Source organism: Nothobranchius furzeri, chromosome 14 (assembly GCF_043380555.1).
Source record: "Nothobranchius furzeri strain GRZ-AD chromosome 14, NfurGRZ-RIMD1, whole genome shotgun sequence".
Lineage (NCBI taxonomy): Eukaryota > Metazoa > Chordata > Actinopteri > Cyprinodontiformes > Nothobranchiidae > Nothobranchius > Nothobranchius furzeri.
Window position 1 is genome coordinate 19,072,305 of NC_091754.1, and position 24,379 is coordinate 19,096,683.

General features: G+C 43.8%; 1 protein-coding gene across 6 annotated transcripts in view; it reads left to right on the forward strand.

The window, feature by feature from the left end:
* The window catches only part of LOC107390081 (plakophilin-4), a 120,475-nt gene that overhangs the window by 72,198 nt on the left and 23,898 nt on the right, over window positions 1-24,379 (forward strand). For 2 of the 6 annotated variants that reach the window (XM_015966609.3, XM_015966608.3), the window contains exons 5-12: window positions 1,899-2,030; window positions 2,627-2,820; window positions 3,675-4,251; window positions 6,633-6,659; window positions 13,889-14,059; window positions 16,567-16,777; window positions 17,872-18,004; window positions 18,888-19,101. In XM_015966609.3, coding sequence (XP_015822095.1) covers window positions 1,899-2,030; window positions 2,627-2,820; window positions 3,675-4,251; window positions 6,633-6,659; window positions 13,889-14,059; window positions 16,567-16,777; window positions 17,872-18,004; window positions 18,888-19,101 — 1,659 coding nt within the window. The remainder of the gene's footprint in view (window positions 1-1,898; window positions 2,031-2,626; window positions 2,821-3,674; window positions 4,252-6,632; window positions 6,660-13,888; window positions 14,060-16,566; window positions 16,778-17,871; window positions 18,005-18,887; window positions 19,102-24,379) is intronic. The other 4 variants (XM_070543960.1, XM_054746988.2, XM_070543961.1 and 1 more) reach the window with 3 other exon arrangements.

Genomic DNA, 24,379 nt, shown 5'->3' on the forward strand with positions numbered 1-24,379 from the left:
AAGCTGCAGCATTCTGAATAAGCTGCAGTTGCTTCAGTTTTTTTGGGAAAATCCAAAGGTCCAACACATTCTCACACCCAAGGCGTCAAAATATGACGCGTGTGACCAAGCCTCAATATATGACGATTCGGGACGCCACAGTGCGTCGGGAGACGACGGTCAGGGACACGCTGGAACACGTGGCTCCGCTGTCGTCACTGTTTGACGCCCGCGGTCACACGGACATTATTCGACTATTTAACCCTCCCCTCACCCCAATCCTAACCTTAAGGTCCATAAACTGTGACCTTAAGGTTAGGATTTGGGTGAGGGGAAGGTTAAGTAGTTCACAAGTAGTTCTAATGTCCGTCTCAGCACCGGCGTCGGATACCGACGCTCTGGGACGCTGCGTCAGCAGTTTGTCCCTGATTGTCGTCTCCTGACACGCTGGGGAGTCCCGATTCGTCATATATTGAGGCTTGGTCACACGTGTCATATTTTGACGCCTTGGGTGTGAGAATGTGTTGAAAAGACCGTTGCAAATAGTCCAGCCTGCTGGAGATGAACGCATGAATGAGTTCCTCCGGATCTTGTCTGGATATGAGACCTCTGAGTCGTGCTATTTGAAAAAGACAACAAAACACTGATCTAGTTATAGTTATAGTTTTATTAGTCTTAAAATTAACATTTTCAAAATCTCATACATATATAAGAGTTAGTTTTTACTTGGCTTAAAAACAAAAACCTGAGATAAATCATTCAGTTTGGATGTAAAAAAGATATATTTGCCTTAAATATAAATATCAGGCACTCCTCATATACATAATATGATAGTCACCACGGAAAGCCCTTACCATACAGAGACAATCCGTGGTTTCCGTCTCCCTCTGTGCTCACCGTCTGTCTCTTCTTGTTTCCTATCTGCTCTGGCATTTTGGCTCCTACTTCATCAAAAAGGGTCAAGGCTCAGTATGAAAACATGGCATCACAGGTTTTTATTATCTCTGGTTTTTATTTAATTTAGCAACACTGCCAATTTACTCCTTTAACGATAACTCCTAATACTCACTTCCACTCCCAGCTTTACATACTTCATCCCAATTATCTTTCTTTACCTTTCTTTTCCCTCAACTTTGTGATGTGCTGTACAATCACTTTTGCTCTGAGCCAATTAACTGCACAGATAGTCAAGACTTAGCACGAACTTGGGGACGTTCCTACGATCAGGTCAAACAGGGACTGAGTTCCTCGCAGCAGGAAATGCCCGATGCACGTTCTTGTCAATTAGACCGCCCTAATCTGTCTTGAGTCGATCCGATCCGTAAGAAGGCATGCACCCCTAGATGTCTGGATGTGGAAGTGCAAAATGTCAGGCTGTCAAACAGACCGCGCCTGTCTGTCAGCAGCTTTATTCAGCAGGTCAGCTTTGGCAACAATGGATGCTTCTTCATAGGATTCAGCTCTCATTCACACACGGCTAAGCGTGCAGGATTTAACAGAACCAGGCTGTCAGTGTTTCGCCTCCTTGTTCCCCTCTGCCTATTGTTCTGGTGATTGCAGAGAAACCCATTGACTCTTGTTACGCTTAACTGGATTGTGACTACGGAGAAACATTGTGCAGAGAAATATTAGACGGAGAGTTTTGCCACATCGGTTTTCTTGCACAAAAACGAGTGTTGGGGAATATTAGAGAAATGCTCATTTTTCAGCCTGCACATTTGTAAAGCTGTAAAAATGAAAAACTCTGCACACACATTAATGTAGCAGAAATCACAGTTTTTCTTTCCCCATCTGTTCCTTTTAAAATAAATCCGCTTTAATGGCATAAATAAACTCCCATGCAATACTTTTTATTTCATTTCCACTGACTGAACGGTCTTTGTCACTGTTTGACTTTCTGGTCTCCCGTGTCTTCCCAGATGCCTCTGTCTCAGGGGACACCAAGTCTCGAGTGACTGACAGCTCCCAGTCGCCCAGCTATCGGATCAGAACCGAGTCAGAGCAGGTGTCTCTGTACTCCCCGGAGCAGTCCTCCCTTCATGAAAGTGAGGGTCTGTTATTGCCTTCAGTCTAGCTCTTTTCTCACCCCACTTTTTAATTATTTTTCCTCAGAAAATTTCCAACTACAATAACTCCCTTCCTTTTTTTTTCCACATAGATGACCTTCTTTATGTCCTTCAGCGTCCTATTCTTTGACATTTTTGTGCTTTCTTTGAATTTGCATGTAGGTTTCATTTCAAATATTAATATCCATGTGTAGGTTTTGCATACCTAATTTCACCTTCCTTGCATCCACAGCACAACAATCCCCCATTGAGGCCCATCTGAGAACAGAGGCTGCAGATGTAGAATAAACCAATCTTTTCTCTGCACAGTCTGTTGCAAATCTCCAGCAATGATGTGTAAAAATGGCTCAAGTCCGTTTTAAAGAGGCTATTTGGAGCAGCTGATGCTTCATCTAAGGCTATAGGAAGCTGAATGAGGGTTCACCAGATCGCAGGGTGGTGTTCTCCTGCTGTGTTGTCATTAGAAAAGCCATTTAGCTAAAGGCCGTGTTTGTTATGAAACCTTTTTACACCACGCTAACCCCTAACCCCTTTCTACCTTGTTTACATTTAATTCATGCCTCTCACTCTTTCTCTCTCAGGGTCTGCGGGTAATTCCTGTGGCTCGGCCCAGATGAACTCCTACTCTGACAGCGGGTATCAAGATGCCAGCGGCGGCTACACCAGCGGTCAGAACCACGCCAAGTCGGAGCTGAAGATGCAGCACTCCTTTCCTGGAGGAGGCACCAGCACCTTGTTGAGGAACACCAGGGCTGAGGGCCAGACTTCATCCCAGGTTTGTATTAGTGGCTTCAGAAATTGCATTTCCTATTGCTTTGACCTTGCGATTACAGGAAAGTAAGACAGCGCAGAAGGTGCACGGTGAACCGAGCACTTCAACACAATCATGCTTCATACGGCTTTGTGCACAGAGACTGCTGAGAAACCAAATGGTGCGATCGCACTGGAGAAGGGGGTGGAAAGATAAACATGGCCCAGAGTAAAGTCATGCCCTGTGATGAAAGGCTTTAAATGAGTCTATTACAATGTTCATTATGTCCTCTTAAATATTAAATGCGGTTCTTTTTGGACATGAAGGTGTTTCTAGTTACCTTTTTACATGTTTCGACCGTCGTATGCGGTCTTCTTCAGAAGTGTCACAGGTGTTTGTGTGACGCGTCTTTATCAGCTGTTCTTCTGGTGGGCGTGACCAACCCGGATCTGTCAGATCCGCCGGGTCGGTCGCACCCACCTCCGCTGGCTGGTCTTTGGAGAAGGGAATCCCAGGTGCGAGACAGCTGATAGACCCCCTCGTCTCTGTTCATGTTCCAGTGTTCCTGTTTCCTTATTTCTAATGCCTCCCTGACCCAGCCTTTGAACCGGTTGTTCTCCGTGTTGATAATTTTCCCTTGATCCCGGTCCATGATGTGATTATTTTATTTGCAATGATCTGAGATGGCTGACTTGAGGGTTTGCTCCTCTGCTTTTTTCTTTGTTGTCCTTGTGAGTCTTTCTGTTGTTTCCTTCTCGCATTCCTGCTTAAACGAGGCTGTTATTTAAAACCCTTTTTCCTTATGGCTTTGTTCTTAGTTCTTTACGACTTTCTGTAGAAAACTGAAGAAACAAATGGATGATTTTTATCATTTTCAGGTTCAGGCGGTGACAACAGCTCAGCCTGGTCGTGCTATGCGAAGGGTTAGCTCAGTGCCTTCTCGCTCCCACTCGCCAGCGTATGCCAGCAGCGTGTCTCCCTCCCGCGCCTCCCTGCGTACCTCAGTCGGCAGTGCCTACGGCTCCCCTATTGTAACTGAACCCAAACCTTTCTCCAACATCTTCACCACCACCTTGCCCTCTGTGCAGCGGACCAGCAGCATCAACAGCGGTTGCCCACCCTACTCTACTCAAAAAACCTCTCCAGCGGGGCTGCGCCGGGTGGGCTCAACAAACTCACGCTCAGGCTCTAATAGCCACTCCGCCTCTCCCTATCAGACCTCCGGAGGGTCGTCATCGGGCCACATGGGCTCCCCTCTGACAATGGCGGACAACGCGAACCCACCACTGACCAAGCAACCTACCCACTCGTCGTCTCCAGTTAGGGCTAGCATGACGGCTGTGCCCCAGCACTACAGCTCCACCCTGCCTCGCTCCATGCTCCACAACGCTGACCCCTATGGACCTCAGAGTTACGATATTTACGAGAGGATGACGCGACCGGACAGCCTCACAGGTGAATACACACACGCAGCTTCTTAAGGGTGATCTGTTTGGAGAAGATCACCAGTTGTGTGTTAGCATTTTAGGTGTGTGAAGGAATTTTTCTAAAACCTTGTTTTAAATAATCCAAAGTGAGGATTGACCGAAGGGAAAAATGAGGTGGTTTTCTGACTCTACATGTATGTTCTTTTTTTTTTTTAGGACTTATTTCGGAGTTTTTGTGTTTAGATCCAGGATGTAGATGGGGTAGAAATCAGTGCAGTCCTAAGAGGAAATAGCTCAGTGTGTGTGTAAGTCAGTCCTAAGAACAAGAGATCAGGAAGATAAATATTGAAGAACACACCTGCTTAAACATGTTTGTGTGTGTTAGCCTACTGGAAGACTAATGCAACAAAAGAAAAGATAGCAGATGCACCTGAATTCAAATCTTGTCTCAGTCTGCAGCCACACAGGAAGATAACAGCTTAAAAAGAAAAAAGAAAATCTGATTTTGCATTTTAGTGGGGATAGGCTGAACAAATGGCTCTGTGTGTGTTTTAGTAACACTTGTAGGGGCTTTTATAGAAAGAATAAACCATCTTTAAAACATTTTTTAACCAGTCAAATCCTAACATTGGGGCATTTGGACCACTACTGATAATAAACTAAAATTGAGGAGAGATTGGACTTAATATTCTAAATTTTATAAAAAGATTATTTAGCTTAAATTTGCAATATTTTCTTTAATTGACAACAATTAAACATGGAAATTTACAGCAATTAAACTATTGTTCTTCGTATCAGACTTTGTAAATTAATACATTACTGAGCGGAAAGGTAAACCTTTCATGGCTGAAAAGTTTAATTTATAATAACTTCTTATGGTCTAATTGGTAATCTTATGAGAAAAAAACTTTAAAAACTAGTAACTCATTCACTGCCATCGACGAGAAAAGTCGTCATTTGAAATCAACCGTTCAGTGCAAATGACGACTAAATTCGTCATTTGCATTGTTTTTTTACTGTGTGGGCGTTGGAACGAGCCCCCGCACCGTGTGAACAAACATCCCAGCTCTAAAGCCGATCTTCATCCGCGTACGGCTCACGTCACGTGATCAGGAAGGAGAAAATCCATGTGTTTTGGGACGCAGCTGTAAAAAAAAAGTGAGGAGTGAACCGGAAAAGCTTCTACCGATTACAGTTCGACAACGGATTATGAAAGAACAGATAAAGCTCGAAACGCGCGGATTCTTCCTGATGTAAGAGGTGCGTCTACTCTTTGTTTTGTTAGTTTTGGTGTTGACATCATCATAGAGCGCAACATTCTGTGACTCTTAAAAAAACTGTAAAAACGCTGGCAGCGAAGGGCTTTACTGATTAGGAAATGGCTGGAAGTGAATGAGTTAAATATAAGTTATCTTCCATTTTTCAAACTTTAAACCCATTAAGCTAACAGTTAACATTTTAGTTGTACTCACCGCTCTGGCCTCCCCATCGGGTAGTGTTAACTTTGAAATGGCACCAGTATGAAGAAGTAATGTTATCCTCTAAAAACCTTTTCCAGTACTGGTGGTGGCTTAATAAGCAGTCTGTAAAATGTCGGTCACATTCTGGCTTGGTTTTTGAGAGCTCCTGAAGATAAAATCCAACCATTTCTGCTGATTCTTAAGTAAGACCAGACAGGGATCCTGTTCCTCTTGCAGACAAAATCCACTTTTGGGTTCTAAGACTTACTTTAAGTGTAAACTAAATAAGAAAGAAATCACTTCTTCACAACTGTGGAAAACAAATGTCCTGCTAGCTTTACAGAGAGACTGAGTGTTAGTGTTTACAGTCCAAGGCTGGACAGATCTGGACTCGAGACTACCTAGATAAGGAGGAACGGAATCTAGCAGCATAAAAACCTTCCATCCAGGCTTTTGTAATAGCCTTTTTCCGTGAAGTGAAGAAGCAGCTGAGACAGGAAAATGCATGCATGAAGCAAATAACTGCTTTGGGTTTTTTTCAGGATGAAATAACAACATGGTCCAAAGTTCTCTGAATTTCAGTCATTCTCTCTGAATTTCCCACTATCTCTTTTATTTTATTTTTTTTTTGTATATACAATAGTCCTTATACATAGTTGTGTATTGTTTTAGTGCAAAGCTAAATTCAAGTCAGCAGGAAAAAGGATCAGCAGCAATGTTTATCTCAATAAAAGCTCAAGAAGATTTTCTGCCGTTTCCACCTTGTCTCACCTGCTAATCTTTGGTTTAAACTTTTTAATTTGCATAAGTCGTTGCAAAAAAAAAACCCCCACATGGCTAAAGACGTTTTATTCTTACCAAATTCTTACTCAGCAGATATCTGAAAGGTTGTTACAAGGTTGAATTCCTCTTTTTCTTCTCAACCTCATGCTGCCGGGGATTTCCTCAGACGCCCTCATTGATGGAGACATTAAAGGTGAAACTTCTGGTTGCTATATTTGTTCCCCATCATTATTTTCTCAGAATACCAAAAGAATTATGTCCCTTGTTTTGCTTCATTTCTGCCCTTTCATGTGTTTTTCCCCTTCCCTCATTCCTCCCTTTATCACCTACCTGGCTCCACAGCCCGCACTGTCATCGGCAAAATGTCCTAGCTTCCCTCCACAGCTGAGAAATAGAGAATGAAGACAGATTGTCCCTAATAATATGCTCATTACATCCTGTCCATCAGAGAGCAGAGTGGGACAAAGGGAGGAAATGGCATTTCTTTCTGTGTGCTCTCTCATCCTGACAGCCACGCCACCTTAGAAGTTTTAATCACGCTGCAATTTATTTTCACATTTACTCACTTGCATTTGTTGGGATTTTGGCCCCTTTCACTTTCTGTTTATTGAAGTTTGCGCCTGGTCTAAGAGGATTTTTGAATATTATGTTTTTTGCTGAGGAATGCATCCAGCTGTATCTGTTTCTCCAGAGCAAGCACGCGCCAAGCTACCACCGCCTTTCATCTAGCTCCTGCCAAGTGTAATCTGTTAAAGCCACGGTGAGCGGACTGAGGGGGAGAATTAAATGACTGTAACGCAGAAGGAATGTGGGCTATTCATCCTCAACAGACAGCAGAGTGTTATTTCTCCTTGACAATTTGCAGATGCTGTTAGAAGTGACTGCAGCCCTTCTATCAGGGGAGCAGAGTAAATAAGGCTCCTCATAGGCTGTTTAAATGTGGATACTTTCAGGAGTCTGGCTGCTGAAAGAGAGAGATTTGGGCATGAAGGCTCTTATGCTGAAGGGATGTTGTCTCTAACTCGGTCACAGCTGTCTCAAAAGCCTCAGCTATTGGAGCTTTTCAGACTTGATGACAAGTGGAAACACCTGACATCACAATACATCCCTACGTGCATCCTGAGTGACTGCTTGTGATTGGATCTCGACATCCTTTCTATATGCAAATAAACAGTTACCTGTGTCAGTCAGGTGTCAGGTGAGCTGCGTAAGAAAAATATCAAGTTCATTGAGATTTTTTGTAAAATCACAGATTCAGAACCTGGATCTCCTCAGGATTGACATTTCTAAAATTATTCTCATGTTTCTGGAATTTTTTTACCTTTGTTTTGACTGGAGAAACACGGGTCTAAACATTTCACCAGGGCAGAGGGCGGGCCAGAAAAGTAAGATTACTTTTAAAATTCCCTATAAATTTTTGTCCTGTCCACTATCAGAACTCGCGGTTAATTTTACCGGACCTTCTCGGCATGCATGTGTCTCCAGTTCACCGGGCTGGCCTGTAAGGAGCAGAAGCCAGGCCGTTTCAGAGACCAACCAAGCACCTGAACTGGGGGTATGTACTTAGAAATGGCCCGGCAGAGTCGCTCGGCGGGACTTGTGGTTAACAACCGGCATCTGTGAAGCAAAAACAGCAATTCTTCTGCTCATTGAGGGCCACACAACAACTCTTCTCCTCCCCTGAATGGATTAACCAAAATTGGATTTTTTAATGTTAGTAATGTCCATGGACACCTTTTGGTGCTGATCAGTGACATCACTCATTGTCTCAACCGCCGTGATAGGCTGACGTCTTAGTAAAGTCCTGAATGGAGACAAAATGGCTGAGAGGACTGAGCCATCATATTTTCCCTGTCACCTTCTCCCATCCCAGAAATATCTCTAAACTCATTTGTTATAAATGCAGCAATGGAAGTAACGGGGTAGCACTCTTATGTTTTTGATTGGTTTAGGATTTCCAGCATTCCTAATGAACATCCTTCAGAAATGTGCATATGAAAGATCACAGATGGCAGATGGAGGAGATGCAATCCACATATGGCTAATCTACCCTGGATCTACCCTGGAAGACCTTGTGGAAATGCAAACACCAAGAGAAAACAAAGTTTCAGGTTGAAGACTGGAAACAGGCTTTATTTGGTGTTTGCATTGAGTTGCTTTCACTACCTCCGAAGGGCAGTGATTGTATCTGTAATGATGTCCCATTGTAATTAGCTCACCTATTTTAACCTCACATCTTAACGGCCCCACTGTGGCGAGACTTTAAACAGGACAACAAGTTCCTGGTAGTTCCAAACGGTCCTGTTAACCCTCTTTTCACTTTAACCCCTGCACCCATCCCCAGGCTTTTACCCACCCACCCCTCTCTTTTATTCTCTTGTGCTTTCTTTTCTGATGCGCCTGCCTTTTTCAATGTCCTTCCACATACCTCCACTCGCTCCATACTTCCCACCCCCTGCAAACATTTGAACAGAGAAGCTGAACTGATTTCCTGCCAAGCTGCAGCTGAAGGTCTTTGTGTGGAGTACCATAAAGTGAAAGGCCTTCTTGTATGAGTTTGTCTCAAAGGTGCACTGGGAAAACTTTATTTCACCCAATTATTCTGCAAGAACTTCAGTCTGCTTTAGAGAGAAAAAACATGCGTAGTTCCAGTAATTTGTACTTTTTAACTTCAGAGCTATAAACTAATAACACGCAAGTCTTTGGTCCCAAATGTTGTATGTTGATTTTTTTTCTAGCTTCTTTAACGCAAAGCAACGTGCTTGGTGTAAATTTGCAAGGAAAACATAATATTATAATTTGTTCTTGAAGGATTTGTAGTGATTTTTTAATTCTAATTTTTATCCAAATATTGTTCCGTTTTTTGTTATGATCTCTTTCAATCATTTTTTTAATTTGTGTAGTTCTTATGAAGTGCCTTGATTTTAATCTTGAGCAGCACTACATAAAAAAATCTATTTCTTCTATTTTCTTTTGTGTGGAGAAATTAATGTTCTCAGTCCCAGCAGTTAAATGTGCAGTTGATTCTTCAGAAGCACTTTTGCATTATTGCTTAAAATGCTCTTAGCATACTGAAACCCAAAAAATGTAATGTTTTCTCCTAAAAAAGGGATAATTTTAATTGGCTGGAATGCTGGAAAATATCTTCCAAACATGTGAAATTTCTGTTCTCAAAGGGGCATTATGGAAGTTTGACAGCCAAAACATGTATAGAAATAATAAATTTCTTCTTCATACATTCTCCTGTAGAATGAGCCCTGGCATTTTTACTGTGATCGCCTGTTTTTCTGTAAAATCACAGAAAAAGAGAGATGCTCAGGTCGAGCAGGCTGCTTCATGCGCGTTCACGCTCAGGCATAGCCCGTAGCATTTGTTATCCGTAGCTTTAGCAGCAGAGAGTGAGGTAGTGCCACTTTGTCGCTGTTCCTAACGCCTAGTGACAAAGCTAGCTACATTTCTGATGACCCTGAGCTAATTTCTGTAGAATTTTCTTCTAGATATTTCCTGCAAATTAGCAACAAAATAGCCATTTTCGCTCCGAACCGTTCTTTGAACGTTGGTTCAGCTGTCATCAAGGATACAAAAGTTACAGATACAAAGGACGTCACTGGCGCTTTAGCTCACCTAGTAAGATGTCGGACTCCCGTGCAGAAGTCCTGGGTTTTATTCTGGATGTGAACATAGTTTATTTAGAGATTCTTTTTTACATTAATGGTATATTTTTTTACAGTAAGATGCCCAAATTTTTATTTGAGACTCGCCAAACGGCATTGAATTCACAGATGAAAAAGATGTGGGTTCAACTTTCATTTTGGAACAATTTTTCAAGCAAGGGAAGGGAATGATCTGAGCGTGCAGGACTGACCCATCTTAAACCTTTGTCGGCTGTGCTGAAGAGAAAGGTACATAACCAAATTATTGAATTAATTAATTAATTAGCTGCACGTTCTCCTGTCCTCTGTCCTCCGGGCCACACACACACACACAAGGGACTGTCTCAGCTGTTATTTTCATTAAGGAGTGTGCACGTACAGCATGCGCGCCTCGTGCACAAGCCTACTAATGAAGATGCTGTTACGCTTTTGGCCTGAGGGGGCAATCGCGAGCATAAAAATTCAAAACTCTATAAAGTCCCTTTAATGATTGGATCAGTATTCCTCCATAAAACTGACCTTTGACCATCATTCTTGGCTTGGATCAGCTGAACAGGAAGTGAAACCAGAGCCATGCTGCTAAGTGTCACAAAATGAATTATATGTTATTTTTGCTGTTTGCAAATTTCATTAGTGAGTTGTTTTACATGTTCTGTCTAGAGTCTGTTGTTGGGAAACGTTTAGATGACGGACCTGTTGTTTGTGAGCGCAGCCTGTGCTCTGTCGGCTGGCAGAGCTGTCTGTCAGTTTATTGCATTGGCTGTATGTATGTGGGCAGCCACCAGGGAGAGGAGAGCGAGTCTGAGGATGTCCAAGGTAGATTCTGGAAGTTCTGACTTTTGGTTCGTGGTTTCCCCCCCCCCCCCCCCCCCCCCGATTGTTGGGTGCACTGAGCTGCTGTGTTTTAAATGAAAGAATAAACCAAGAAAGCTAAAAGTTCCCTTATTTTTTTACCATAATGATCCACACTGTATTAGCTAGCACAATAAACTGTTTAATTGATTACATAGATGCATTATGTTAGGAATTCTGTCAGAAAAGATGCCAGCAAAGGCTCAAAAACATAAAGCTGAACCCTCAGCAACAAGCATTGTATGTTCCTGCATTCTGGATGTGCATCTTGCGGGGAAGCCAGAAGTAAAGGGGTTGGACCTTTTGAATTGTGTGTATTTTCAAGAAGAAGCTTGCTTAAATCATAAGAAAAACATGGCCCACGTAACAATACCAACGCAAAAACAAAATCCTGATTCAGACAGAAATGACCTGTTATTTCAACCCATTTGCTTCCATCTAAAGGTTCCTCAGAGGTCCACATTAGACAAGTCCGCTGCTTTCTTCTAAAATCCTCGTTCACAAAGGAGGATAACATAGTTACTTATTAATTCTTTAGTGCTAAATTTTGACAGGACTCCCTCACTTAGCTGGTTCTGCATGGCTGACCTGGTGTTTATTTACAGACTGCTTGAGCTCATGCTGTTGGAGAGGACCCAAGTGGCGTCCGTGGTCTACCGAAATGTGCAGTGAGCAGTAAGTTGCCAACTGTATAGTGGTCCACGGGGGTTCACAGCTTCATAAGCTTCACTGATGTGATGTTTAATATGAACAAACACATGCTCTGAGATCACCCCAATTATCTTTATTTAGGCAAAAATGGGAGAATAAAGAAAAGCGAATCTTTTTTTATCCCTTTCTCATGTATGCTTTATAACACTCATGTGGTTTTCAGTTTATTTTCTTCTGGAAAACAAGAGCCTTACGTTCTATAACACTTATGCCCTTTTTCATGATTTAAAGGGACTTTACGGAGTTTTGAATTTTTATGCTCGCGATTGCCCCCTCAGGCCAAAAGCGTAACGGCAGCTTCAATAGTAGGCTCGTGCACGAGGCGCGCATGCTGTACGTGCACACTCCTTAACGAAAATAACAGCCGAGACAGTCCCGTGTGTGTGTGTGTGGGGGGGGGGGGGGGGGAGGACAGGAGAAGGTGCAGCTAATTAATTAAATAATTTGGTTCTGTACCTTTCTCTTCAGCACAGCCGACAAGAGTTTAATATGGGTCAGTCCTCCTGCATGCTCAGATCATTCCCTTCCCTTGCTTGAAAAATTGTTCCAAAATGAAATTTGAACCCACATCTTTTTTATCTGTGAATTCAATGCCGTTCGGCGAGTCTCAAATAAAAATTTGGGCATCTTACTGTAAAAAATATACCATTAATGTAAAAAATACACTCTAAACTATGAACACATCCAGAATTGAACCCGGGTCTTCTGCACGAGAGTCCACCGTCCTACTAGGTGAGCTACAGCACCAGTGATGTCCTTTGTATCTGTAACATTTGTATCCTTGATGACACCTGAAACAACGTTCAAAGAATGGTTCGGAGCAAAAATGGCTATTTTGTTGCTAATTTGCAGGAAATATCTAGAAGAAAGTAGCTAAGGGTCCTCAGAAATGTAGCTAGGTTCATCACTAGGCGTTAGGAACAGCGACAAAGTTGCTGAGTTGGCACTACCTCACTCTCTGCTGCTAAAGCTACTGATGGCAAATGCTACGGGCTATGCCTGAGCGTGAACGCACATGAAGCAGCCTGCTCGACCCGAGCAACTCTCTTTTTCTGTGATTTTACAGAAAAACAGGCGATCACAGTAAAAATGCCAGGGCTCATTCTACAGGACCAGGGCATTGCAGGAGAATGTATGAAGAAGAAATTTATTATTTCTGTACATGTTTTGGCTGTCAAACTTCCATAATGCCCCTTTAACTATGAAAACGTGTACATTGTTAAACCTCTTATGGACATTTTTATTTTGACTGCACTTCGGCTTTGAGTGGAGTGGTTTTCTTTCTGCTGCAAACTTTAAAACCAGTTCATCCCTGCCCAGTTTAGGTAGTGTTTTTAAGTAGCTGTTTTAAAAATTTCAGAGGAAGGACATAAAGTTTGTTTTATGGGCAAAATTAAACAGTTGGGTCTTAAATTTGATCGTTTTACTTCCTATCTTGGGTTCTGAGCCCGGCGTGCTTTGGGGTAAGCGGCTGCGTGCGTGCCTGGGATGCTTGTCGTTGTTATCTCCCGGGGCTCTGGCGCGGCCGCTAGTTGTGCCCACCTGGGTGATCATCTACGCTTCTCAGGAGGGGTGTTGGGGCTTCTCCGGTGGCAGTCTCCCTGGAGTCTCCATGCTCCGGGGAGACCTATGGATCTCTTGAGGCTTGGAACTCCTCCACATCCTTGGGGTCAGGTTTGTGGCCCCTCACACTCACTATTTGATACTCCTAAAGAGAAACCTTACACGCAAAAGGTGCTCACATGGTGCTCAAGAAAAAATAAATAAATCAGAATGTACTTTTTAAATGAAGAAAAGAGAAAGTTGGCAAAACGAGCAAAACAGAGATGAAACGAAAACGGGGTTCACCTGCCGGCCTGTTTAGGCTGTGTTTTCAGTGATTTGGGTGTTTCAGCCGAAAACCGAAATGTTCTTTTTGGGTCATTTTCGGTCGAAAGTTTTCGGTGGCCGAATTTTTGGCGCATCCCTAAAATACACACACACCACACACATTTAGGCTTCTGAGATGATTACCGTCACTGTCCCATGACCAAGCAGTTACACATCATCACCCCCCTCACTCTTTGAAACAGATACACACACGGAAACAAGATGGAAAACATTTTGGTTATTAATATCGGCTCAGTTTAATTAATTGGACCGATGCTGATATGTTAAAAAATGTGCAGCAGCCACCTAACTGCTGACCTTCCACCTCCATCCACAGGAGTACGGAGCTCATACACCAGTCAGCACAGTCAGCTTGGGCAGGATATGAGATCAGCCGTGTCTCCAGATCGCCACATTGCTCCAATTTACGAGGACCGGACTTTCCGGGGTCCGTTGTATCGCAACCCTAGCCACACCCAGCAAGGGACCCTCTACAGGAGCAGTTCAGGTTTGTCCCATATTATTATTATTTTTAGTTTTATTTATTTTATATTATTCTTTATTCCTACTCATGTATTGTTTGTTTTGTAACAGTAATTTACAGCACTTGATTCATCAAACCTAACATGCAAATTGTTAAACGGGAGCGTAGTCAAAGTTAACGATGAGTATACAGTGATCCCTCGCTACTTCGCGGTTCGTTTATCGCGGATTCACGACTTCGCAGATTTTTTCTTTGGAGCCTTATTCAAGGGAAATTCGCCGATTCGCAGTATTTTTCACCGATTCGCGGTATTTTTCTATGCGAAATATCAAGACATTCCTGTTTTTTTTCATCAATTTCATCATAAAATTTACTTTTTGTAATAAAACTATAAAAAAAAAAAACAAGTAAAAAAATGTTTCTTGAGTTTTACCCACAAAAAGAGAATGTGATCATACGATAATTCAATATAGTACTGTACTGTAAATATGGTGTCCCTACTTCGCGGATTTTCACCTATTGTGGCCAGGTCTGGAACGCATTACCGCAATAAACGAGGGATCACTGTACACAAAATTCTTTATGGTTTTGTCACTCAAACACAGTAAAAAACATCAAAACTAACAGGTTTAGGCAAAATTAAATTCTTCTGAGTCACAAGTAAATCATCATTTGACAGAAAGCTGTTTGAACAAAGAATTCAGTCCTTTGAACGTGCCGTGTCTTAGTTTTGACTGTGTTTGAGTTTCACTGACCAGTCTCCTAACTCCTCTATTACCTTGCAGAAAATCCTCATTTCTTTACGGGTTTTTTTTCCTCCCTGCTGTATCTGCATGCAGATCCAAAAGCGTTAGAATTTTTCACTCATCTTCTCAAACCAAACACATCTTTTTCCCATCAGGTGTAATGTCCTCTTTGAACTCTAATATCTTACGGTATTTGTTATTTGTTCAGCATGCCCTTGACTCCGGTGTGTTGTCTTCATAGAAGGAACAGTCTCTTTCTACACATCAGCTCTACATACGTTATGACTTTCATCTTTTTACTTCATCTTGATTTCCATTCTGCTTTCTTTTAATTCCACCCCCTCTTTCCATGCTTCTTCCTTTCCTCCTTTCATCGTCAGAGAGAGATGGGTGAGTTAATAGGCAGGTTCTGATATGTCATTCCACCTCAAAGGAATCCATTACCAGTGTGTCACAGTGAGCTCTGGAAAGAAGGACAAAGAGTCAGAGGACTTCTTGGATACCCGCTGCCTCCTCTATTCTCATCATCTCTGTCCTGTCTGAGATCCAGATGCGTCGTTTCCACGGGGACACACACTCCATTCAGCTCTCCCCCGTGGCTAAGCAAAGATCTGCTTAGACCAATAAGTGACCTGATAAATGCTATTGATTCAGTGTAGGAGCCCCGAATAACAAGCCACAGCATGTTTATACCCGTGATATTGAGGGTGGAGCAGCTGGAGGGGCTATTCAATATGGTGTCTGTGCATGAGCTGTTTCATTAGAGAAATCCAATCTGATCCTGGGTTCTTCTTTATTTTGAAATGATATTTCCATGGATCATTTTCTCCATATTGGCTTCTTTTGGAAGCATATACTTTACTTTTTCATCCAAGTTGGATCAAGATTTTGTTAAACAGAGTTCATCGATTCTTTACTGAAAACGTAACAAAGAGATTTTAAATAGTTGTGCAAACCTACGCTGTGTTGCCTAGAACTGACCTTACATGTTTTCTGAGGTTACCTTGTGGGGAAAAAGCTACATTGAGGGTTTGAGATGCTGCTCAGCATAGAAATGCACTGATGCAAGAAAATGTGTTTTTGGAGAATGGCCATGCGTTGACGTCTTGGCTCCTGGTAGGAGGGAGTTTGTGAGCGCTCGTGCCCGGTTCTTTGGGATTGCTGATACAGATCTGGGCAGCACAACGGTCACGCTGGCACAAATCACATGGCTCAAGTCAGGAGGAGGGCTAAATCTTACCAGCTTGTTCATGCAGTCTCGCTTTTGTGAAGCATCATACTCGAAACTGGGTTCTAAGAAAGCATGTCGTCGTGCTTTAATGCTTGAACTTTCATTGTGTTGTTTTCGGACCTGGATTACAGAAACCGTATAGAATAAGGATGCAGGATCAAGAAGAAGTTGAAGAAAGACTTTTCGGATCCTCGAGCAAGTGGAGTCCTCCCTAGGATTCAGCATAACCCCACTGGCTGCACAGTTTTGTAAAAGCAAAACGACGAGTAAACGAGTCTGAAGGAGAATGGCTGTGCTTTGTGCAACCATGGGAGCTCCGTTTTTACCCTCATTAACTGGTTCCAGATTTGAAGGCTTGTCCTGGCATAACCCTAGCTTTCTTGTATTTTCAACTTTGTGTAAACGCTACATCTAAGGTTTGTGTGGGTTACATTTTCATTCTGCGTGTGTGTGTGTGTGTGTGTGTGTGTGTGTGTGTGTGTGTGTGTGTGTGTGTGTGTGTGTGTGTGTGTGTGTGTGTGTGTGTTTAATGCCCCTGTGCTTTTGTTTTTCAGGTGTGGGGAGCCTGAAGAGGACATCCAGCCAGCGTAGTGCCATGACTTACCAAAGAAACAACTATGCTCTTAACACAGCGGCCACCTATGCTGATGCGTATCGGTCCACACAGTACCGGCCCTCCGATCCAACCTATGCTCGCCAGGCTCTGGTCATGGATGACGACGCCACCAGGTCTCCTTCTATCGACAGCATTCAGAAAGATCCCAGGTTAGTTCGTCACCTCCAGCTTTAGTTACCAATGTGGATTGGGCTCCTAAAGCTTGGTTTATGCTTGACGCATTCACTTTCCACTTGGTGATGCGGCTTGCGGATGGAACGCGCTTCACAACTCGCAGCGTTTATGGTTCATGCGGCTTGTCTCTGCCGTGAGCCAATATTCTCCCAAACTGTAGGGGGCAGCATGGAGCTCTACAGCATGCATCCAAGACTACACCATAGTGGAAGTAGAAATTACTGTTGTTTACAACATGGCATTTTTAACAGCGTCCTCGTCTTTTCCGACAGTGTGAGCTATTTCTCTCCAAGAATTATTAACAACATGTTGATCATGGTGATTTCTGAGCTGAATCATACAAATGTCTGTATTTACGAACCTCTGCCATACTAGTTCTTGCCGGTCTGCCATGTTTTTCCGCGTCCGACCGTCTGCATGGTTAGAAATTTTCCTAGGTGCACATTGCGGAAATTTTGGGCCGTGCGGAGGCGCGGTGGAGGGGCGTGGTTGTTAAAATGACGCAATTTTGCCGTGCGGACCTCGCGGACGCGTCAAGCATAAACCAACCTTTAGTCATCCAGAGAGGTTACAAGGCTGCTGGGTCAACACTGGTGTCCTCTTACTGTTCAAACACAGAGTCCCCTGGAGCTACACAAGGCTCTGACCATTAGGCGTGCTCAAATGTGCCTGCCCACTTAACAATAGATCCTCACATGCACCGAAGGGCTGCGTCTGCTTTTGTTCTGTTAGTGTAGGGTGTAGATTGTCTCTTGCAGTGAATCCAAACTGAACACACCAGAGGATTTTCTTATACGTATGCATGCAGCTGTGCACAACAGAAACAGCGGTAATTCAGGAAAAGCAGCAGACTTTGGATTTCCTTCAGGATATTTTAACAGTTTTCCTGCATTTTTTGTCATTTTTTGTCGATACACTGCAAAAACAACAATCCAAGTGTGGTGAATCGACACTCTTTTATGGATGTGACCAAAATTCCTTGGATTTATCATTGTACCCTGAGGTGCATAAGTGTTCTTAGAAGGTAAAAAAATGTTGATACCTTTTCACCCCACTTGTGTGCTTTCAGAGAGTTTGCATGGCGTGACCCAGAGCTTACGGAGGTAATCCACATGCTGCAGCATCATTTCCCCTCCGTCCAGGCTAACGCAGCTGCCTACCTGCAGCACCTGTGCTTTGGTGATAATCGAATTAAAAGCGAGGTGGGTGTTATACCACCGATCCCACACGGAGTATATTACAGCTAATCCATCAAAACCCCTGATGATTATTACACGTTGTTCATCATTTTATGTTCATTTATTAAATCCCAAGCTTTGTTTGAGCTCTGAATCCTTGCTGTGATTGTGCACGCTCAGAGCTTTTGTGACATTATAGATTTTTGTTTATTTTGTGCAAATAATGTTGTACATATGTAATTAATGAAATTTCACATTATTTGCCTTTAGTTTGCATAATTTAAACCAATGCAGCTGGGAAAAGTTTATATATATATATATATATATATATATATATATATATATATATATATATATATACACACACACACATATATATTTATAGCTATTTATTAGTTTTTTTACTTTATTCAGCAATTTTTTTATAATTAACAAAATTTTGATTTGTCAACTCAAACAACTTTAAATATAAATATTTCTGCTCATATTTATATGTCTTGTTAGCAAATAAGTATCATATACTATAGTATACCTATAGAATATACACTCACAGTCTTATTTTAAGTTTGTTGCATATTTGTTAAACATGTTGCATTTTGATTTAACTAAATAACAATAAAATAATCTATTTTCATTCACAAATAATTCATCCTAATGCATACAAACTCAAACTGTAACAGGATTCCTTTCGTATAAATATTTTTAGAGCTCAGCTTAATTAAAATTTCCATTCTTGTTGTAAGACTTTTTTTCCTTGGCCATAATTTAGCATTGCTATTCCAGAGAATTTGTTTTTGGTATGAATAAATTCCCTGAGTAGATTTGCTTATCACATGAATAAATTCATCACTTCTCATACATACAAATAATAACATGGTTCTGTAATAATCTCATTCCTCGTCATTAGGTGGGTCGTCTGGGAGGTATTAAACACCTGGTGGACCTGCTGGACCATAAAGTGGTTGAAGTCCAAAGGAACTCCTGTGGAGCTTTGAGGAACCTTGTTTATGGAAAAGCAATGGATGACAACAAGATTGCTGTCAGGAACGCCGGAGGCATCCCAGCTCTGCTCCGACTGCTTAGGAAGTCTGTGGATGCCGAAGTGCGGGAAACTGTTACAGGTGAGTCGGCGTGTGTGGAAACTCCCCTGTGTTTGCTTCTTGAAACTGAAAGACTAAGGTCTTGTGTTATTTGTGAAACACCACCAGTCACTCTGACTTTTGGAATGTGAAAATAGTCTACCCCTATTTCCTGCATTAGCCAATGATAGAAAATAGATGGGGGAACGCTCGGATTAGAAACAGTCACACAGATCTACTTCACACTGAACGTTAGCATTCATGGACTCACCCACCTTGGCTAATGACCGGGAAAGGCTGTTGTTCATTTAGCGTCCAGGAAAGAGCAGGGCACATCTCTGCTAGTAGAAGCAAACTGTTAGCATTAACAACAACACAGCAGGACTCCTTCAGACTTGATATATTTATGGAGATAAAATAATATTGCAGAGAAAATGGAGGCAGTTGAATACTTTTGTTGTTGTTAGCCAATCAGAGGTGAGATTGGCAGCTAATGCACTGAAAAATGAGCGAATGAGAACCTTAAAGTTAATTAAAGATCAGAACCCGACATTTGCAACCCACTATAGTAAATAAGCTGCTATCTTGGTATTTTTGCCGTCCGTAGACCATTTCTTGGTTTCTTGTATCCATTAGTGTCGGCTGGTTTAGCTGAATTGCTGCAGCAAAGTGAGCAGTGTCAGTTTTTTTAAGGTGGCGGGCCAGTGTTGAACGTGGTACTAGCTTTTTCACCTCGTTAAGTTCCCAGTTTGCACACATTACACTATTTATTACACTCCCTTGGCTGTTCACTTATAAATGCATCCAAATTACAGACATGTTCTCTCTCTTGAGCTGACATCTGTGTTAGCTAACTGCTTCATGTTATCGTCGTCGTCTTCCTCCGCTTATCCGGGTCCGGGTCGCGGGGACAGCATCCCAACTAGGGAGCTCCAGACTGTCCTCTCCCCGGCCTTCTCCACCAGCTCCTCCGGCAGGACCCCAAGGCGTTCCCGGACCAGATTGGAGATGTAACCTCTCCAACGTGTCCTGGGTCGACCCGGGGGCCTCCTGCCGGCAGGACATGCCCGAAACACCTCCCTGGGGAGGCGTCCAGGAGGCATCCTGACCAGATGCCCAAACCACCTCAACTGGCTCCTTTCGATCCGGAGGAGCAGCGGTTCTACTCCGAGTCCCTCCCGAATGTTCAAGCTCCTCACCCTATCTCTAAGGCTGAGCCCGGCCACCCTATGGAGGAAACTCATTTCGGCCGCTTGTATCCACGATCTTGTTCTTTCGGTCATTACCCAAAGCTCATGACCATAGGTGAGGATTGGGACGTAGATCGACCGGTAAATCGAGAGCCTGGCTTTCTGGCTCAGCTCCCTCTTCACCACGACAGATCGGCTCAGCGTCCGCATCACTGCACATGCTGAACCAGTCCGCCTGTCGATGTCCCGATCCCTCCTACCCTCACTCGTGAACAAGATCCCGAGACACTTAAACTCCTCCACTTGAGGTAGGACCTCTCTCCCGACCCGGAATTGGCAAGCCACCCTTTTCCGGTCGAGAACCATGGTCTCAGATTTGGAGGTGCTGATCCTCATCCCAGCCGCTTCACACTCGGCCGCGAACCTACCCAGCAAGAGCTGAAGGTCAGAGCCTGATGAAGCTAGGAGGACCACGTCATCCGCAAAAAGCAGAGACGAGATTCTCCTGCCACCAAACTCGACACACTCCACACCACGGCTGTGCCTAGAAATTCTGTCCATAAAGGTAATGAACAGAACCGGTGACAAAGGGCAGTCCTGGCGGAGTCCAACCCTCACCGGGAACAGGTCCGACTTACTACCAGCTATGCGGACCAAACTCACGCTCCTCTGGTAAAGGGACTGAATGGCCCTTAACAGAAAGCCACCCACACCATACTCCTGGAGCGTCCCCCACAGGGGACACGGTCATAACACACACACACACACACACACACACACACACACACACACACACACACACACACACACACATTGGATTGGTTGGGCAAACTCCCATGCCCCCTCCATCACCCTTGCAAGGGTATAGAGCTGGTCCACAGTTCCACGGCCAGGACGAAAACCACATTGCTCCTCCTCAATCAACTATCGATTGGACCCTCCTCTCCAGTACCTTGGAGTAGACCTTTCCAGGGAGGCTGAGGAGTGTGATCCCCCTATAGTTGGAACACACCCTCAGGTCACCCTTCTTAAAGATGTGGACCACCACTCCGGTCTGCCACTCCATGGGAACTGCCCCCAATGGCCACGCAATGTTGCAGAGATGTGGCAACCATGACAGCCCTACAACATCCATAGCCTTGAGATACCCAGGACGAATCTCATCCACCCCCGGGGCTCTGCCGCTGTGTAGTTGTTTGACTACCTCAGCAACTTCTGCCCCCGAGATTGGACAGTCCATTCCCAGGTCTCCCGGCTCTGGTTCCTCTTCGGAATGCGCATAGGTGGGATTGAGGAGCTCCTCAAAGTATTCCTTCCACCGTCCGACTATAGCCTCAGTTGACGTCAGTAGATCCCCATCCCCACTGTAAACAGTGTGAGCGAGTTTCTGCCTTCCTCTCCTGAGGCGCCGGACAGTTTGCCAGAACCTCTTTGGAGCCTATCAATCGTCTTTCTCCATGGCCTCACCAAACTCCTCCCACTCCCAAGATTTTGCCTCGGCAACTGCCATTGCTGCACCCCGTTTGGCTATCCGGTACCTGTCTGCTGCCGCTGGAGACCCACAGACCAGCCACGCCCTGTAGGCCTCCTTCTTCAGCCTGACGGCTCCCCGAACCTCTAGTGTCCACCAGCGGGTCCGGGGGTTGCCACCACGACTGGCACCGGCCACCTTGCGACCACAGCTAGCAACAGCCGCCTCAACAATCGCAGAGTGGAACAAGGCCCACTCGGAGTCAATGTCCCCCTCTGCTCTCGGGACGCGGTCAAAGCTCTGCCGGAGGTGGGAGTTGAAGAAAGTCTTAACAGGTTCTTCTGCCAGGTGTTCCCAGCAGACCCTCACTATGTGTTTGGGTCTGCCAGGTCTACGCGGCATCTTCCCCTGCCATCTGATCCAACTCACCACCAGGTGGTGATCAGTTGACAGCTCCGCTCCTCTCTTCACTCGGGTGTCCAAAACATACGGCCGCAGGTCAGATGATACGACTACAAAGTCTATCATCGACCTGCGACCTAGGCTGACCTGGTACCAAGTGTACCGATGGGCATCCTTATGTTCGAACATGGTGTTCGTTATGGCCAAACTGCAGCTTGCACAGAAGTCCAATAACGAAACACCACTCGAGTTCAGATCAGATGGGCCGTTACTCCCAATCACACCCCTCCAGGTCAAGCTGTCATTGCCCACTTGAGCATTGAAGTCCCCCCAGCAGGACAATGGAGTCCCCTGATGGAGTACTATCTAGCACTCATCCCAGGGACTCCAAAAAGGGTGGGTACTCTGAACTGATATTTGGCCCATAAGTACAAACAACAGTCAGGACCCGTTCCCCGACCCGAAGTCGGAGGGAAGCTACCCTCTCGTCCCCCGGGGTAAACCCCAACACACAGGCAGAGAGTCTTGGGGCTAAGAAAAAGCCAACCCCAGCCCTCCGCCTCTCACCTGGAGCAACTCCAGCAAAGGAGAGTGTCCAACCCCTCTCAAGGACTTGGGTTCCAGAGCCAATGCTGTGTGTCAAGGTGAGTCCGACTATATCTAGCCGGTACCGCTCAACCATCTTCCACAAGCTCCTGCTCCTTCCCCGCCAGCGAGGTGACATTCCTTGTCCCAAAAATCAGTTTTCTTGTCCGGGGATTGGACCGCCAACGCTCCTGCCTTGGTCTGCCACCCGATCCACATTGCACTGGACCCTTCATGTTCCTCCTGCGGGTGGTGGGTCCACAGTTGGATGAGCCCATGTATCCGGTTGGGGCTGGGCCCGGCCGGGCCCCATGGGCGAAAGCCCGGCCACCAGGTGCTCGCTCACGGGCCCCAACCCCAGGCCTGGCTCCTGGGTGGGACCCCGGTAACCCTCTGGGCCGGGTACTCCGACTCTTTGACTTTACCTCCATGAAAGATCCTGTGATCATGTGCTACATGTTATGGAGCGTAAATTGCCAGACTACCTTAAATAGTGGGACTTGCGGCGTTGTTGTCTGTGAAACAAAGAATACTGACGTAGAGGAACTTTAAATTTAAAACTCAGCAATTGTTTCTTCGTTTGAAAGTCTCTTTCTCAGCCTGAATTTAAAAAGTAATTTTTGTTGTTTTATATGGTTAAATCTGATTTCTCCCATCGATTCCTATTTCCTGAAGATCATGTGATTGGATCGGAGCATCCCTATTGTTAATCAAATCAATTTCTGTGACCGTTGTTCATGTCATCTTCTTCCTGTGAGACTATATTTGGTAATGCAGAGTAATTTAATGAGTAATGATCCTTGACTTGACTTGACTTGACTTCACTTGTACTTTATTTCGAACTAATGTTAAAAAAAAAAAACTTTTTTTATACAGCACAACTCGACACAAAGGCAATCAAATAATAAGGTCCGAAAAGGAGTAGTTAGAAGTAAAACTTGTACATTCCTACCCCTTCTCACTTATTTTAATTCAACTTATCTCAAAAACAAAATTTAAAAATTAAGAAACATATCTATATAAAAATAACAATAATACAGAGAACAAATAGATTAAACATACTCGACAATCAACTTCTTGTATAATTCTATTTAACCCAGCTCATCAACATAATTATCCAATAGATGTTTTTTGTAGCTCTTCCTAAATAGATTTACCTTTACACAATTTTTCAAATCTTCACTCAAATTGTTCCATAGTTCAACCCCACATATTGTTGTACACATACTCCTCTTTGTTGTCCGAACTCCTCTAAACATGAAAACATTTTATATTTCGTTTTGGGACAGCGGTTAATGGTTTCTATTAAATTTTCCTGAGAGGTTAATTGTTATTTTATATGGTATACAGTTAAACACGTCGATCGATCTTGCTTGTTTTGATTTGTTTCTTTTTCACTGATTTAATTGTGCTTTTTCACTTCTGATATACCTCAACAGGATTTTAATAATTTCATCTGCAGGGATCCTGTACATTTGTCTCTGAAAACTCGCATTTTTCTGCTAAACCCTGTATAAAGGATATAAATTCTTGTTGTTTCAGATCAGGGTGGAGCTCTTCTGAAATGAGCGAGCCAAGACGTTTGGCTTCCAGGTGGCTGAGTCAGCTGTTTGTGCTGAACTCCTGCCTCGTTTATAACGTGGTCTCAGGTTACAGTCCGCTAGTCCCCCGA